Raw genomic sequence first — 16,687 nt, forward strand, 5'->3', positions numbered from 1 at the left:
GGGAAAGCATGCCAAGAAGATGGAGAAATGGAAAAGGAGGTAGAAAGAAAGGGAGTTTATTTGTAGTTTGTAGTTCATGGCAGGAGTTTTGTTCAATGAGGAGTTTCTCTGCCTTGCCTTGCTTTCATTTGCAAACTGGAACTGGAATTCCATTGGGTCAATTTGGAATTGACCACTAATGCTTGGAAAAACATTTTTACACCAGGAACAGCCAAAGTAAAATGGGAAATACATTTGTATGCCCAGTGTACACAGGGCTAGGCAATATTTTGTCCCTCTAACTTCCCAACTGTAAGTATGGCCGTGGCTAAAGTAAAATCTGCAAATAAAGTCATGTTTCCTCTCCTCTCATGTCAGCTCACTGGAAAAAAAATGCCATTTCTCATAAGAAATGCAATGTTCTTCTTCCCATCCCCATACATTTCTTGGAGGTCCTGGCATGTAATAACTGTGCTTTTGCATTTGGCTTGAACTCACTAGTCTGCTCCTAAGATATAATGGAGCCTGAGGGCATGCCTTTGCTAGTCAAAAGATGTTTTAATGGAAAAACTAGTTACAGAGCTATGCTGTGTCCTTGCTGGTCTGAAAAAAAAATAAAAAAACAACAAAAAAACCCAAACAGAATAAAGAGCAGCCAAATATTTTCCATGCCACCACTGATTAAAGCAAATGGGAACAGAAGCAGGGATGCGGTTACAACATTCTTTGGCTACAGGAGCCATTCTACTACTGAAGTCACCAGGAGTTGTGAGCTAGAAATCTCTGCTTTGTGTCTGTATGTTGCAGCTGTGAGAAGCATCGAGCAGCAGCTTCTGCTGAATTTTGAATTCCGTGTCAGTCCAGAGGCATGAATTGTTGCCTTTTAAGTGGCAAGGTCTGTTTTTTTTTCTGGTGAAAGGAAGGTGCTGCTGATAGGAGTTTGCCTCTAGGATATTGGGAAGTTCTGCTGCCTTGAACACCCAGGTCTTGCATATTGTTCAGTGTTCAAAACTCAGTGGGAGCAATAAACCTAAATCTCCTGACAGCTGATAAGAAGCAACTGTAAGGGAAGCTCCTGAGCGTGCCCACTCTGGCTGGGATGCATATAGGAACTCAACAGCAGCACTGCAATAACTTTATGTAACCAATTACCCTTCCCTTTTGCCTGACATCTTTTTTTTTTTTCCAAGTCAAGGCATGGAGGTATGGCTAACCAGTGGCATCTTCACACCTCAGGCTGGCAAGCTACTGATGCAGAGTGTGGGTGATAACACAGTTCACCTCTGGCTTCACGTTAGAGATGAAAGGTTCAGTCTTTTGGACAAGCCAAATCAGGATAAGCCAAAACCTGAATACTCAGAGTAATTTCCAATTGATAAATACATTAGAGATCTCTCCCTATCCAAAGCATCTTGGGCAAAAACTAATTTCAAGTAGAATGTTACAAAATGCAGGGCTAAATTTAAGGAATGGTTTCTTCTCTGCAGTGCAATATTGCAGATATAATTGACTACTGGACCATGATGTACATATTTGTGTTGGGCTTCACGCAGGCATAATTTGAACAAAAACATTTAAATACTTTAAATGGTGACATCAGTAAAACTCCAGAAGTGTGTATTGGTTTGTATATTAAATATATAGATACACATGGATGATTTTATAAGAACAATTACATGCCTTTATAATTGCAATGGTTTGTGTACACTCAAAAATGTGATGCTTAAAAATTTTTCTCCCAAAATATCAAAAGGAAAACCAAACGCTTAGTTTTTCACATTTGTGTGATCCCTTTGGGGCAGTTCCTACACTCCTTTCTAAGGGCGGGAGCTCAGAAGTAATATACAACCGCTGGAGCGAAGGAGAGTAGCAGGTACTGCATTTTGATTGTAATCAGAGCCTTGTCCCCTCTTAAGGGAATTCAGTGGGTGTTTTAATTGAAAGATTTTGGCTCAGCCCAGTTTTCTACTTATATTCACAAACAATACTGCCTAGGTCACTTTCAGTCTCAAGTGTACATGACTAACTAGTAATTTCCTTCATTTGTGACATACCATGACCCTCCATGATGCTGTTAAAGTTTGTGAGTACAAACTACCAGAGCAGAAAAGCACTGGTAAGTTGATAGGGACTGACCCTTGGTAAGTCGTTCTGCAATTGCTTGACTTTGCTCTGCAAGTTTATGCTTTCATAGCAACATGGACAGCATATCATTCTATGCTGACTTCATTACAAGAAAACGATCCTGTCTTTCAGTTTACAAAAAAAAAGAAAAGCTGTAACTGTTGAAGCAGCACACACCTAATAAGCTACTTCTAAATCTGGCTCCATCATTTCAGTCTGTGGACTAGCAGAACCGAGCTTGCAGAATCCTTCTCAAGTAAGTATTGCTTTCTCTTAACAGCATGTTTGTTTTTTCATTTAAAATGTATAACAGGTAGTAAAGAAGTCTTCAGCATTGAATTAGTGGTGCTGCAATATGACAACTGAATGCCTGCTTTAAACATGCTCTGTTGTTTCATTTGGCAGACATTACTGTCTTAAAAAGGAAATATTTAATACATTAAGGTACAAGACAGCAAATTATATGGATGAAGCCTCCCAAAGCTACAGTGCTAGAAAGCTAATGGAATGATTTGTAATTGAGTGTCATGATAGGGTTTTTTTTTAAATGAGTTATATATCTTGTATTTGCATAATGCATATCATGGAATATGTCTGTTTGATTTCATTAGAACTGGAATATGTATTCTGAGTATGCACCAGCCATTAAGTATGAAATTAGCAAAATCCTTTCTATCTTCAAGAAAGGAAAAAGTAAGATAGTGGTGTTAATATAATTAATAAAGCAAATATGTACACGCTAAACCTACCTCAGGTTTATATTAAATGCTGAAAGAAAATATTTGTAATGGATGACTTTGTATAGTTATACAAAGTATTAGTCAGTCATTGTTAAACTCAACAGAGTATAGATGAAATAATTGCATGAGAAACAAAATAAATGCATGCTAGTTGCCAAAACAAACAGCACATACTGTAGCATGCTTTCTGCAAGAGTGTTTAAACAGCTCTGATGAACATGTCTCTTTAATATAATGAAATGGGGTGGGACTATGGGAGTTGAAGGGAAAAAAATAGCAATATTTTGCTTCGTGTTTAAATTGCAACCGTTGTAGCAGAAAGGAGTTAGGAACAGGCAAAGCACAAGGCTACCTTTACATTTAGTGTGCAAACACACACATATCCACATGCAAGCAAACATATTTTTTCTCATGTAGTCCTAGCTGCTTAGCACAAATTCCCATGATGTGCAACTCTGACTGCAAACGTGCAGGTTTGCAGCACTCAGCAAAACTATATTGTAGCTGCATCTGAGATATTACAGCTCTGGTACTAATATCCTGGAAAGTTTTAACACAAACATGTTGTATACCTCCAAATAATACTATTTATCATATTTTTTCATGTAAGGAAAAACATGCTGCAAAAAAATCAAATTTTTAGTTAACTTCCACAGAAAACTACATAAATACTTTCCTCCTGCTCAAGTTATCTATCCCCCTACACCCCATGACAACAGAAGTCAAGAAATTACCATTTATTTCTCCCAGTTATTTTCAAATTATTCATAACAAATTTAAAAGCATACTGCCAAGCCAACTCATTTATATTCAGGCAAGCTTTTTTAAGCAAACTTTTCCAGGACATATTGAAGCATGGAACTGGAACAACCATTTCCTTATTTACTGTGTAGTAGAAATAGAAAGTCTTTGGCAGATTATGCATATGGAGAGATAAAGAATGAAAGCAGAGGTAACAAAATTACTGTGTTACAGTTATGGTGAACAATAATACATACTTCCTTTCGCAAGCAACACTAAGCTTCCTAGGGCCAGCTCTGAACAGTCTAATAAATCAGAAGCCAGTAAAGGAGACATTCAGCCTGACATCGAATCATACAATCATAGAATGGTTTAGGTTAGAAGGTACCTTAAAGATCATTTAGTTCCAACCCCCCATGCCATGGGCAGGGAAGCCTTCCACTAACATCCCACAGCCCTTCCCAAAATCTCAGGAAAACACAGGGTAGTTGTAACAAGGCCAGTCTGTAGTAAAACTTATGGTACATCCCCACAAGACTAAAGGAGACATCAATGAGTAGTAACACCAATAACAAGCTTTCGTCACTTCCACAGCTATTACTATTCAGCAACAAAAGGAAGCAATCATTGGTACCTATTTCTGAGACAGACTAGGAGGGGGAGGAGGAGGGAGAGCTGCATTTTTGAGGCCTCCAAGGGGAAATGGTGACTTCATAATCAAGGAGACGGCATTGCTTAGATGAAAAGGCCCATTCCTTCCTTATCCTTTGTGATTTCCTAATCCTACAAAAGAATGATTATAATGAAATCCCACAAACCTAGTACAGGTCAATTGTTCTTATGAAAGTCAAAGCCCCCAGGGATTTGACCCACTACAAAGAACTATGAATTTTTGTAATATGCTCTTGAACAACTCAATCTAACACAGAATTTACTAATTTGAATAAGCTCACTGGATAGGCATTGGGAGGAGGGAGAGGAGAAGAGAATATCATAGCAACATCCAATTCCTTTGTGGTTTATGCATTTGACAAAGACTTTCCTCCCAGTCTTAAACTTTCCTCTATGTTTAACATTTAATTAGTAGAATTACATATTCCTGCAGATGTAAAAAAGATGACAAGAGAAATGCTGCTGTACTGAAAGATCTCTTCAATACTCCTGGAAGCATCACTGGAATGGACTTTGGGTAGCCTTAATTCATCAGTAAGGTGGTGTCACATCAAAAAGGGACATTATATGGCTTCAGAGACGGCAAGGCCTTACAGACTATGGCATCCAACATCAAACTAGGAATAGATTTTAAAAAAAAAATTGGTATAGAAAATATAATGAATTTTAAAATAAAGCAGAATTCAGTAGGTGGGAAATATTTTTGTTCCACCTGAAGAAAAAGGAAGTGCATTCTTATTTCAAGTCTGATTTTAAACGACAAACTAATTCCATTCTTCCACTCACTTTTCCTCTCTACTGTCTTACATTTTCTTATGCCTTTTCCACCTCTTTTGCCAAATAATAATAATAATAATAATAATAATAATAATAATAATAATAATAATAATAATAATAAAAATAATAAAAATAATAAAAAATAACAATAAAACAGAATATAGAGGCTGGAAAACAGGAAGAGAGAAAAGGGAGAGTAAAAGGAGGAAAATGGTATACCTAATTTGGAAAGCCACATGACACTGCCATCCTACCTCAAAGAAGGACAGGTTTAAGAATAGACTCAAAGGAGACACTTTCCTAAAAAAACACGTGTTCAAGGATCAGTGGAAGAAACTAAGACTCCTCATCTGTGTATTCTCAGAAAGATCAATTATTTTGCTGTCTTTTCACCAAGTGACTACAAAGTGAACTGGAGACACAGAATCAAATGCTAGCGTAAGGCAGATGACCTACAGCTCTACCCATCCTACAGCACGGCTCCAAAGAAGATACAGCGTGTGAAGAAGAGCTCATGGAGCAGCTGGCTAAAGCAGAAGCTGAGCAAGAAAAAGAGGATGTTGGCAGAGGACAGAAAGCATTTTGAGGACTCATTCACAGTCAAGGTACGCAGCCGCGGTTGGTCACTTAACACTAATCTGATAAAGAAAGAGTTATTCACAGATGATATTATCTTGAGTTAGCTAGGCAACTCCATCTCTCTTGGACGAGGACAACATTCTCTCAGGCAGGTCATATCACAAGCTTTTTGTGCTGAGAAGTTCCAACACAGAGAAAATGCTGTAGTGTTTATGCACTGAAGCTCGGCCTAACTAGACCACAAGCGTGCTCCCTGTATTGTAGATCAGCCTCCATATCATTTTGTATTCCTCTCTTCAAAGCAGCCCATTGTCTGAACTGTGGATAAATAAAAGATCACTTAAAACCCTTGAAAAAAGATCACAGTCGGCAGCTTCATTTCTCTGGCTTTTCTCAGCAAGAGTAAAATTTCTCTTCATGGGAGAATGAAAGGGAAAAAGTCCCTTGGGAATTAAGGGTAACCAAATGTCATTATTTAATGCTGCAAGTGCCTGGTACACTTCTTTGAGCAGTTTTAAAAATATACACAGCAACATGTGTCCACAGTGCAATTTTCTACTGCTAGGGCGCAGACGACACAACAACCAACGGCTTACAACCGATACTAATTTGTCTGCTTGCACAGTAATGGAACGCACTTTGATAGCGTGATGTTGAATGCAGTAAGGATCTGTGTTGAATGGAAAGACTCTTTTCTTCTGCCATAAAAATTATTTTAAAATTGGTATATTAAAACATTTAGTGCTTACATTTTTCTCTTTCTCATTTTTTAATTCATTTTTTAAAGCTATAAATATAGCTTGCATGTTAAATGGGTGGCTGGCTCTAGTTTTACTGCAGCTGTAGCATTTCTCAGAGAACAGTGACTCTGTTTTCAGGGTGGTGCAGGATTTATGCTAAAAAACATCTCTCCTCTAATGCTTGAGATTTCTTACAGGCTTAGCACTGCTCTGTCTAGTATATAGCTATAAATTAAATGAATCAGACTTGTGACTGTTGGCCAGAAAGACGGCACAGCAATCTGTTGCATTGTGTTTGGTCACTCTGTAGTTGTAAGACAGTTAAGTGTTTTCCTCATCGCGGTGAAGAGGTAGATTACTGAGAATTTAGAGGAATTTAGATCCTTTAGATCTTTAGATTTAGATTCCAGGTTGGATGCATACACTGTCCACCATGCAGATTCCTGTGGAGAGGCATGAGTTTCTTAAATGTCTCTGGTCTGTAAGATCCCACAGTACCTGTTCACGTCCTTTTCATGCCAATAAAACCTACCATTTGTTAAGAATCCAGACTGATTTAATGGTGGCAGGACAATTTTTCTGTTGTTATTACATGATACATAGTTACGGGCAATTGATAGAGAAAGGAAAAACTCAGTTTTAAGATCTTTAACTCATTCCCATTTACAGTCACTCATTAAAATAAAGGAACTGAACTTTCATTCTGCTGGTCCTGAAGACGGCTTGATCTTACAGAGTTAGAGCTGGAATTTTGCTTAGGACTACAAGACTTTCAAGCAGAACCTAGTGAGGTAAAATGACTACAGGCATTGCTGGCTGCGCCTCCTATCCATTGGAAATGATTTGTTCTAAAAAGAAAAAAAAAAGATAGTGAAGGTAGTATTTAGTGAAATGGAATTTTTGCTGTGTGACACCAAGCATCCTAGAAATTGACATTATTCCCATTAATTTGGAAATGTGATACACTTTCTGGAGAACAGCTAAATAAAACAATGCTTAGAAGACTTTAAGCCAATATTGTCTTGCTGAAGAAACTGGGCTAGACGACCTTGTATTAAAAGCAAATTAGTATTTGGAAACCATTAGAGAAAAAAAAAAAAAAAGAAAAAAAAACCAAACCAAAAAAACCCATCTACTAAAGGAAACCCAGAGAGGAACATCTATATTATTTAAACGGATAAACTTAATTGTAAAACAGAAAGGTCCCATAAAACACTGCAAAATGAATGGCATTAAGTGCGAAGAGTAGTGGATAAGATGCATAAAATTTTCATTTAATGCAGGAGGGAAGAGTATATCTGAACAAGAATGGGCACTAGCAGAGTTGAGATACAGCTATTTTGAGTCAACTGTGTGCTGAAGGACACATCTGTAGAGCAAGCTATGAACTTTGAAATTAATTGCAGTTTTTAGCAACTCTGATGGATTTGTCTCTGCTGCCTAAGTAGTATTTCTGAGCAGTTGAAAGGCTGACTGAGAACTAGCAACGAAATTAACTTATAGGAAATACACTCCTTTGTAATGGAAAAACTCACCCTTTGCTGCACCAAGAACAGCACAGAGAACAGTGTAATTATTGATCCAAAATCCTGAGGTTTATTCACTGACTACAAAGGGCTCTGGAACCAATCTTAACTGGAATTAAAATAGACTCCAATATTGTTTAAAATCAGATTTACACTTTTTTTCATTAATAACCCCAAAATTTTCTTATGAATCTCAAAATGTGGAAAAGCTTTAGACTTGTTTATTTTTTTTAATGCAGATGTGCTGAATATATTCTTGTTAATATAGCAAAAGGATAATTTTAGATATACAAGAACTTTGCATGATTCTTTAGTACTAGAACTGTTGAATGTTGTCTGCTTTGACCCAAAAATGATCATATCTTCCAGAGCCCTACACAAAGAAACTTCCAGTTGTCATAACAACCTACTGCAGCTCTTTTGCTACATAGATAGCTTGTATTTGCTTTTGATACTATTAGCAAAAATTAAAATCTCCTGAAGTTTAAAAAGCAGAGAGATTATTTAAAAGGGATGGGGGAATTAATTTTTGTTTTTAAAATCCCACAAAACTCAGCTTTCAATATTAAATCTTCAGACAGTGGTCTGTAGAGACATTACATTACATTGCTATGTTTGGAGGTAACTGTTATGCTCCATTTTTACACAAAATATGCAGGTTTCTAATGATGCCTGGGTAAAATGACACTCAGAATATAAATAAGCCTAAACTAACCTTTAGAAAAATCTTCCTGTGTTTTCCTAAGTAACAAGTTTACCAGACAAGTGCCTGAATGCTTCAGTCTTATCAAATGAAATACTGAATCATTATGAAATTCCCATTTAAGATGTGATCTTTGTTATCATTCTGTTATAAATGTTTCAGATTCAGCAGTCAAATTAGCAGGAAAGGATCAGTATTGCCCTGTTTATATTTTTATATTAATAGTAAAATAGAATAGAACAGCTTAGCCATTGCACTACACAAAATTACAAACTGGATCTACTTGAGTCCCTAGAAATGGTTCATTTATAAATTATCTTTATGTGAGTCTTGATAGTACCTGGAGATGTCACCTCGATCAGGGTCTCATTAAGCAAGACTGTGTACCAATGCATAGAAGAAGACCATCCTTTCCTAATATGTAAGGACAGTTAATGGCGGCTACAGAAGAAAGTCCAGGTGTTTACAGTAAAGTCTGTCATTTAGGTGAGACAGTTTTCAATTGATTTGCCCAGGCATACTGTATTATTCCAAGAATTCTGCCCACCATTTCTAAAATAGAGCAAAATTAATGCATAAGTTTTTCTCTTAATATTATTTTAATGTTTATATGACAGTTTTAGAAGAACTTGGAAATGAGGCAAACATCCATCTAGCAGAGGCATGTTGTAGCAAGAAATAACACAAGAATTTGAGCTCTCTGAAGGTATTTGTTCCAAGAGTGCAGCCCCGACTACTGCAGCAATGCATTGCTATTCACAGACATACCTGCTTGCACTGGAATGAGAAATTCTCTTTATCAGCAATGTCTTCAAAGAGATTTAAATTTATAAAGCAAAATAATTTTAACACTTTAAAACATAAGTCACAACATACAGAAAACAAATCATGAACATCAAATCATTATAAAAGAGCTAAAAGTCTCAAACATCAAGATTCTTAAGCACATTTTGGTTTAATTTTCAGGTTCTCTATTTGTACATGTGACTAGTGGAAATAATTTCTGTGGTTCAGGTAGTCTCTAGAGAATATTTTGGTAAATTTATTTAAGACAAACCACTGAATAGTAATTGTTACTATAAACTTTGATAGCATCTATTCCAATCAAGATTTATTGAGATTGATGTGAAAAGATCTATATCATTCAGGTAAGATTTATTTGTTATTTTGTGGCTGTGGCTAGATTTTCTTTTCCTTAATAATTTGATATGTCTATGTCATATCTCTAAAGTCATTAGGCAGAAATCATCTGAAGAAAGAGAAGCAGCAGTATAAGAGTATAAACCCCTCATAATTGTTATATACCTTACCTAGATTACCTACAAACTGTGACTTGTTTTTTTTCCTCTTTTTTTTTTTTTAAATGTATTTGACTGCTATGCAGATGACATACTTTCAGAACAAATGGGCTCACTCCTGGCAATAGATGAGAATTATATGAGCCATTTTTTGTGGCTGTACCATAGACTTCTGGCAGATTCACATCTTAAAATTTGCACACATGCAATGGATAGCTGAATTTGTGCTTGTAGTTAACCCAGCTGTGTTCATGCACAAATGAGCCCAATCCCTCATGAATAAAAAAGCTCTTCTCCAAATATGTACAAGCCATTACAGATTCTGGCTCAACAATGAGGCTTGCTCTGTTTCTGAAACAGACATATTAATAAAGTCCATTAAAATTGCAGAACTCACACTTTGCCAAGCTCTAATGGATCCTGGAAGGCAAAAGACCTGCGATGCATTAGCACAGACCCTACCTCTTTGGGGAATCCCGTTTGCTTCAATGAGTAACCATAAGTTTGCAGAAGTCTGTCTTAGGACATACTGAAAAAGCCCTAAATTCTGGCTTTACAAGAAGAGAGTAGTGCTGTGTTGTTCCCTGACTGCATTGAAAAGGTCACCACAATCTTTGTGTTGACAATAGAAAGCATTTGCCAGCCCTTTAAACTGGCACCATTCACATTCAAGTGAGAGAGGAATAAATTCAACTAAAACAAGACAGCGTGAACAGGATTTATGCATTTTAAGCCACATTATCTCTGTGATCAGGATAATGTTTGTAACATGCAATGGAATGACACAGTCCCATAGAAAATATGGAAGCATTTCAGAAAGTAATTCCAGTAAAAGCAATTGATTTCTGATGTGTTAAAAGGATCTTCTTTCCCCCTGTTATTTGCAAAATTAATGCACTTACTATGTTAATTTGAGAGATTTGCAACACTTCAGCAGCTTTTATGAACTATGATTTAAATGAGTCCTGGAATTACCAATGTGGAGACAATAAATTCTGTGCAGTGGGTAAAGTGACTTGTAATGAGGGACCTAAATACAACGTCTGCTTCAAAAGCTCATGGAACTAGATTTCAAGCCAAGCTGCCACTGACCTGTCAGCTATGCGTGATACTTTTAAATGTGCTCTTCACTGACTTTTTCCCCCTTCCTTGACACCTTCTCCTACTCTTCAGTCCCTTCTAGGGATGCTCCTCATGTCACTCTGCCCCAGTGTTTAAGGGAGGTCACTCCTCAGGTTTTTGCTCATGATTCACTTCTCTTTTCTTTCTGCACCTGCTGCATTTCTTCAGTCGGAAAGGCATGGTGGCGGCAATGACCGTGATGTAAGCAGAGTCTGATTCCTACCAGACAAAAAGGGTTAAATGACTTGCTTTCACTCTTACGCTAAAGTAAGGAGATGCAAAAAAACCCTTTTGAGCTTTCTGTCAGTTCATTCTCTGGTCAGTTCCTGTGGCAGCACATCATCAGGACACTCCAAACTTTCATGCTGATTATAAAGTCAGACTATAGCCTTTAACTTCACTTACACTAGCCTTTAGGTTCTCGCATATACAAAGCAAAAATAGAAATTCTGCACTTCACATTTCAGACTTGCCTGTCTATAAAGACAGAAAAGAATGAGAAGAATGCTTCACATGCAAGGTACTGGAAGAGCCCATCATTACTGCTCCAGACTCATTTACAATGCTGAAATATTGCATCTCACTTTGGATTCAAACCTTTAAAAATTATCATAGGATGAAAATTATGGCAAGAACAAGCAGGTAGAAAGTGAGAATCACATTCTTTTTTGCCTTTCTGGGTCAGGCAGATCTGTCACTAAGCTTTCTAATAGAATAGCAAACACTAGTAACATTAGGACAATACAGTTTGACCTTCTCTACTATCAGATTTTAAAAAGCCCTGAAACAGAACCACCCCAGACTTTACTTAGTGAGAATTGATCTACATCACAGTAGTTCGGTTTCCAGTTCAACAGACAGGAATGTATCATATGCTGCTTTGGATCAATGAAAGCCCATGCTCATCCACTAAGAACTCAATACCCTGGAAAATTTGCATGTCCTATAGATTCTATTCATTAGTATGGCTAATTAAAATGATGAGAATGTGCTATTGATCTAATTATGAAACTTACACATACACATAATTTGGGATAAAATGTGGTGGCTGCACTGTTTTGCCTTTCAAAGTCATGCCTGTTTTCTTAGAGAAGGATTTATGGGAATGCCACTTTCACTGATGCCAGCTGACATACAGACACAAAAATAAATGGAGTCACTGACAAAGGGCTCCATTTCCCCTGTTAAGCCAGAGGGTGCTGTGCCTGGAAGACCAGACAAGCAAGAGGGGGTTGGCAGGGTGATTGAAGAAAGAGCATGCAGTGCATCCACTGCCACATGTGTACCAGAAGTAGGAACAGATGCGGAGAGGAATCTCTCTGGAGATTTGACAATGAACAGTTACTCAAAACGCTGCAGCTCCAGTGAGGACAGCTTTGAGTTACAGGGTAGCGCAAGGTCAGAAGCTAAAAGCTTTGTTAAAAGCAAAAATAAGGATGAAGGCTATCGACCCCATCGATCAAAGCACTGTCAGAAAGGGGGTGAAAAAACCCACGGACTGGAACACTCTTCTCTACATCCAGCAGAAGTGGGAAACACAAGCCAAAAGCTCCAGAAACAGAAGAAGACTCACAAGAAAAGCAGTTCCTCTGCATCTGATTTGAGCTTGGTGAGTCAAGGATCATCAAGTTCATTGTCTGTTGTGGAAGAAAAAATAGAAGCTAAACTCAAATTCTCTCAATTTATTAATGAAGTTACTTTCAGAGTGCTTGATCCCATGAGCCTGAGGGCATACCGAGCTGCTAAACTGAAAAATACCTTTACATCCAGTGTGAGAAGCCTAGATGATCTGCATATTAAGAGGAAGTCTTCTGAAAGCTGGAAAGAGAACATTCTAGATGAGAAACCCCATGAAGAAGTAGACTTAGAGAGTCTGAGAAGGGACGACATTGTGACTGGAGCACGAACACGCAAATTAGAGAAATCCTTGTCCCTGGATACAAGCCCCTCTCTCAGGTCACTTGATAATGGTGCCTCACGCAGAACAAGATCTGGCTTGCCTGTAGAAATTATGATTTCTCAAAGCAAGGAAATGCCAGCCACAAAATCTGCGACTCTGCCTAGAAGTGCAAGCATGGTGAGCTCTCTGTCAAATCACTTCTTTGCGTGGTATGTGACAAGTACTTGTGCATTAACATGACTATTTGAGAAGTGTTTCTGTCTTCCTGGGTGGGCTCTTACTGTGTACACAAACTTTTCTCCAGGGTGGAACAGACATGGAGGGTTTATTTTTAGAAGCTGAAGAAACCAGCTCTAGGAGGTATGGGAGGAAGGAAAGACAGGATACAGCTCTGTAGTCTTTTTAGTTTGGTGTCTTAAAGGCAGACTTTATGAGATCAAATAAGAAAGGTATTCCTGCACTGCAATGAAGCATATATATAACGAGGTCAGCTCGATATGAGCAGTCAAGGCACCCTCAGAAAAGGGTGAAGAGAGCACTGTGACAGGCTACTCGGGTACTCAAGCTCACTAGCTTAGAACTTGCTCAGGTATCTCTAAACAGGCATGCTCAATTAGTGTGTTTAAGTACTAGCGAGAGCTCTGACATCCTGAAAATGTTGCTAAGGTTTGTGTGTCTGGAGTTAATACATCTAGATTGATAATTTCTTTCCTGGTCTTTCTGAAAAGAAACCTTAAGAACTGAAAAAGAAAGAAAAGAAGGCTGAAGTTTTCTTACATGGTCTGATCAAAAATATTTATGTTTTTAATTTTTTCTTATGAGATTCTTTGTTTGGTTGAGGAAGAGGTATTTATGCCTATGGAGGAGGGCAAAGGGAAATTGTTGTTCTTTGCTTGCATGGCATTGTCAGAAACCCCGAGCTGCCAAACCTTGAACTGATATATTATGCTATTATGTCTCCAGAGCAGTAGTTGTAATCCTGCTAAACAATAAGGGTCCAGGAACTGTTGCTTAAGACTATACACATGTACACAGATGTTGCTGAAATGGGAGTCTCTACAGCTGCATTATTCTTTAAAAAGTCTATTCAAATTTAAAAAAAAACACAGAAACAAAAGGTTGTCTGTTTTCACAGAGGACTGGAGCAAGTGGGAGAACATCCCAGTCTTAAGAATTTCATGCAATCTTCAGCAACCCAAGCTTAGAATTTTATAGGATGCCCTTGGATGTTTTAATTATCACCTATCAAAGATGGCCGGAGGGAGAAGAGGTGAAAGATAATGAAACACAGAGAGAATTTGCTCATTGTGTCATGTCACAGCCTCACAACGGGAGCTGTCCTGCAAAGGGGTCAGGAGGCTCCAGCCTGAGCCCGTGGCAGGATATGCTTTTTTCACATTTCAATTAGCCATCTGTCAGAGCATCTTTTCCAGTGGACTTGCTCATACTGTACAGATTGGAACATCCAACCGATCGAGTACTAACTGACGAAACACTCCCGAGTGCTCTGTAATTCCACTCAGTTAATGTAGCCATCAGTCTACTCCAATTTAAGTATCATCCGGCTCTAAATCTAGTCATTTAAATTAAGCACAGTAGTTACCAAGCATTTTAACTCAACAAACAATGCCTCAGATTGCAGAGCTCAACATGAGAAGAGAAAGGAGTGGCAGGGCAAAAGCAAAAAGCAAAACATGTTCAGCCACATCTACAGATTCATGTCTCCTACATGCAGAAACTTTGACTTCAATGTAATTTATTTAGTGCAAGTCCTCACCTGAAGCCTGTCTCGTAAGAAGCAAAAGGATAACTGTACAGACAGTCTTGGGTGCCATTATTGTGAAGATATTTAAAAAGTATTTGGTTATGTAAGGTACGTTTGAATACGCATATAGAACATTGCCTAAAACTGGTTCATGTTTTAGTTGCCAAGTTATTATTCATATGCAGAAGATAATCTTGGAGAGAAAGAAATGGATCCAGTTACATTGATTTAAATATAAAACCAGGATAGCAGAGGTATAACGACACACATCCTGAAGAGCGTGAAAGAACATGCTTGAAAGTTTGAAGTTAAGAAAGCTGCACCTAATAAAAAAATGTGACTTAGAAGAGGAAATCTGTGACATTGCCTCCTGTCTGTTATGTTTTCTGAACACCGCTGATGTGTTCACAACTATGACTGCACTACATTTGATGTGTCTATATTTGATCCAGACCCACTAAAGCAATTTTCAACTTTCAGACTTCTGAGAACTGGTCAAAATGTTCAGGGACATTTCTGCAGCAAGTATTTATCGGTTTGAAAACACCTGCCACTGACATAAAATCTCACAAAGAAACCACCCTCACTGTAGATCGATGAAGAGGAATTTCCAGACAGCTAGCAGGATCAAAAAGGAAGCTCCATTTAGTGACTGAAGTTAAAGGGAATTTTGATAGGTAGAAAGCAATTATAAAATACAATGGACATGACATGGACATTCTGGCCATCAGGATGAAATTATTTCTCATTTCTATGAGATCTAAATTTGGAGTCACTGGATAAATAATCAGGAAAGCAAAATTATTTAACTAGATGAAAGCAAGCCTCTGAATCCACACTTACATGGAGGAGAGTGCACAACCTGAGACTAGATCATACTTCCAGGCTGAAGTGAAATGACCAGTTCAGCAGGCTGAAAAATGTGGGAAAAAGTCTGGAAAGTTTCTCAGAACTGGGAATACATGCTGGTCAGATTTTGTCAAAGGACAGATCAACACAGAGATCACCTCAAATCACACCTCAGATGTGGTGTTAAGGGATGTGGTGTAAGGGAGAACTTTGTAGAGTGGAGTCGATGGTTGGACTTGATGATCCCAAGGGTCTTTTCCAACCTAAATGATTCTATGATTCTACAATTCTAAAGTAAGCAAGGTCAAGCCTGATAAATACAAATGATTTTCTAAGCTGCAGTACCACCACTGAGTTGTTAGAAATACAGTGTTCCAATTTGTTGCAGAGGATGTCTTAAAAAACAAGCTTTGGTTGGGGTAATGGCACTTCCACAAAACATTTTGGAAGTTACAACTTCAGATGCTATAAAATATGCCTGAATTGGGCAGGTGGCAAGAGGGCACAAACATGGTTTTGCTCCATAGGAACTAACGATGCTTATGGACCCATGTCTGAGAATAATTTAGCCACATCCATGCAAAGCTGCATAGAGCCAACAACATTTGCTTATTACCTAGACAGAATCATTGCATGAACACAGAATCTGAACCCAGAGTGATGTGTCTGTGTGGCAACAAATTAGGTGGGCTTCTCAGATTGGTTTGGCACCAGCTTCAGTGTTTCTTCTATATTTGACATACTGTAGCTACCAAGCCAACTGCCTCCCTGCTTGTCTCACATCTCAATCTGTCCTTCATCTCTCAAACGAATTGTACTAGTCTCATCAGCCAGCTCAGGCTGATGCTGCAGCCACCTGGCAGCACCTGGAGAGTCACTGATGCAGTCATGCCACCTCCTGTGTGATTTAGTCTAAAGGGCCAAACTTTGGCTCCATATAAGAAATTTGATTCCCTACTGTAGCCTTAGCAAAACTATCTGAAAACAAAATATTAATTCTCGCTCTGATTTCAATCAATGTATGCCCTAAAGTATTTGATTTATTTAATTATAACCCTCAAGACAGAAAGGGACAAATGCCTGTGACAAAGGTTTGCATCCTTATAAAATGCAGATGAGTAAAGCACAAGCTGGAATAACACTCCTTTTCATTCCTCTCACAAGAAATGAAT

The 16,687-nt window shown here is 38.1% G+C and overlaps 1 protein-coding gene across 7 annotated transcripts in view; it reads left to right on the plus strand.

Moving 5' to 3' along the window:
* Positions 1-2,233: 2,233 nt before the first annotated feature.
* The window catches only part of BEGAIN (brain enriched guanylate kinase associated), a 163,624-nt gene continuing 149,170 nt past the window's right edge, over positions 2,234-16,687 (plus strand). For 2 of the 7 annotated variants that reach the window (XM_074583978.1, XM_074583980.1), the window contains exons 1-2: positions 2,317-2,359; positions 5,509-5,638. In XM_074583978.1, coding sequence (XP_074440079.1) covers positions 5,591-5,638 — 48 coding nt within the window. In that variant the 5' untranslated portion in view covers positions 2,317-2,359; positions 5,509-5,590. Of the gene's footprint in view, positions 2,360-5,430; positions 5,639-12,334; positions 13,079-16,687 lie in introns of those variants that run through there. The other 5 variants (XM_074583983.1, XM_074583984.1, XM_074583979.1 and 2 more) reach the window with 5 other exon arrangements.

This window comes from Larus michahellis, chromosome 4 (genome assembly GCF_964199755.1).
Source record: "Larus michahellis chromosome 4, bLarMic1.1, whole genome shotgun sequence".
NCBI lineage: Eukaryota > Metazoa > Chordata > Aves > Charadriiformes > Laridae > Larus > Larus michahellis.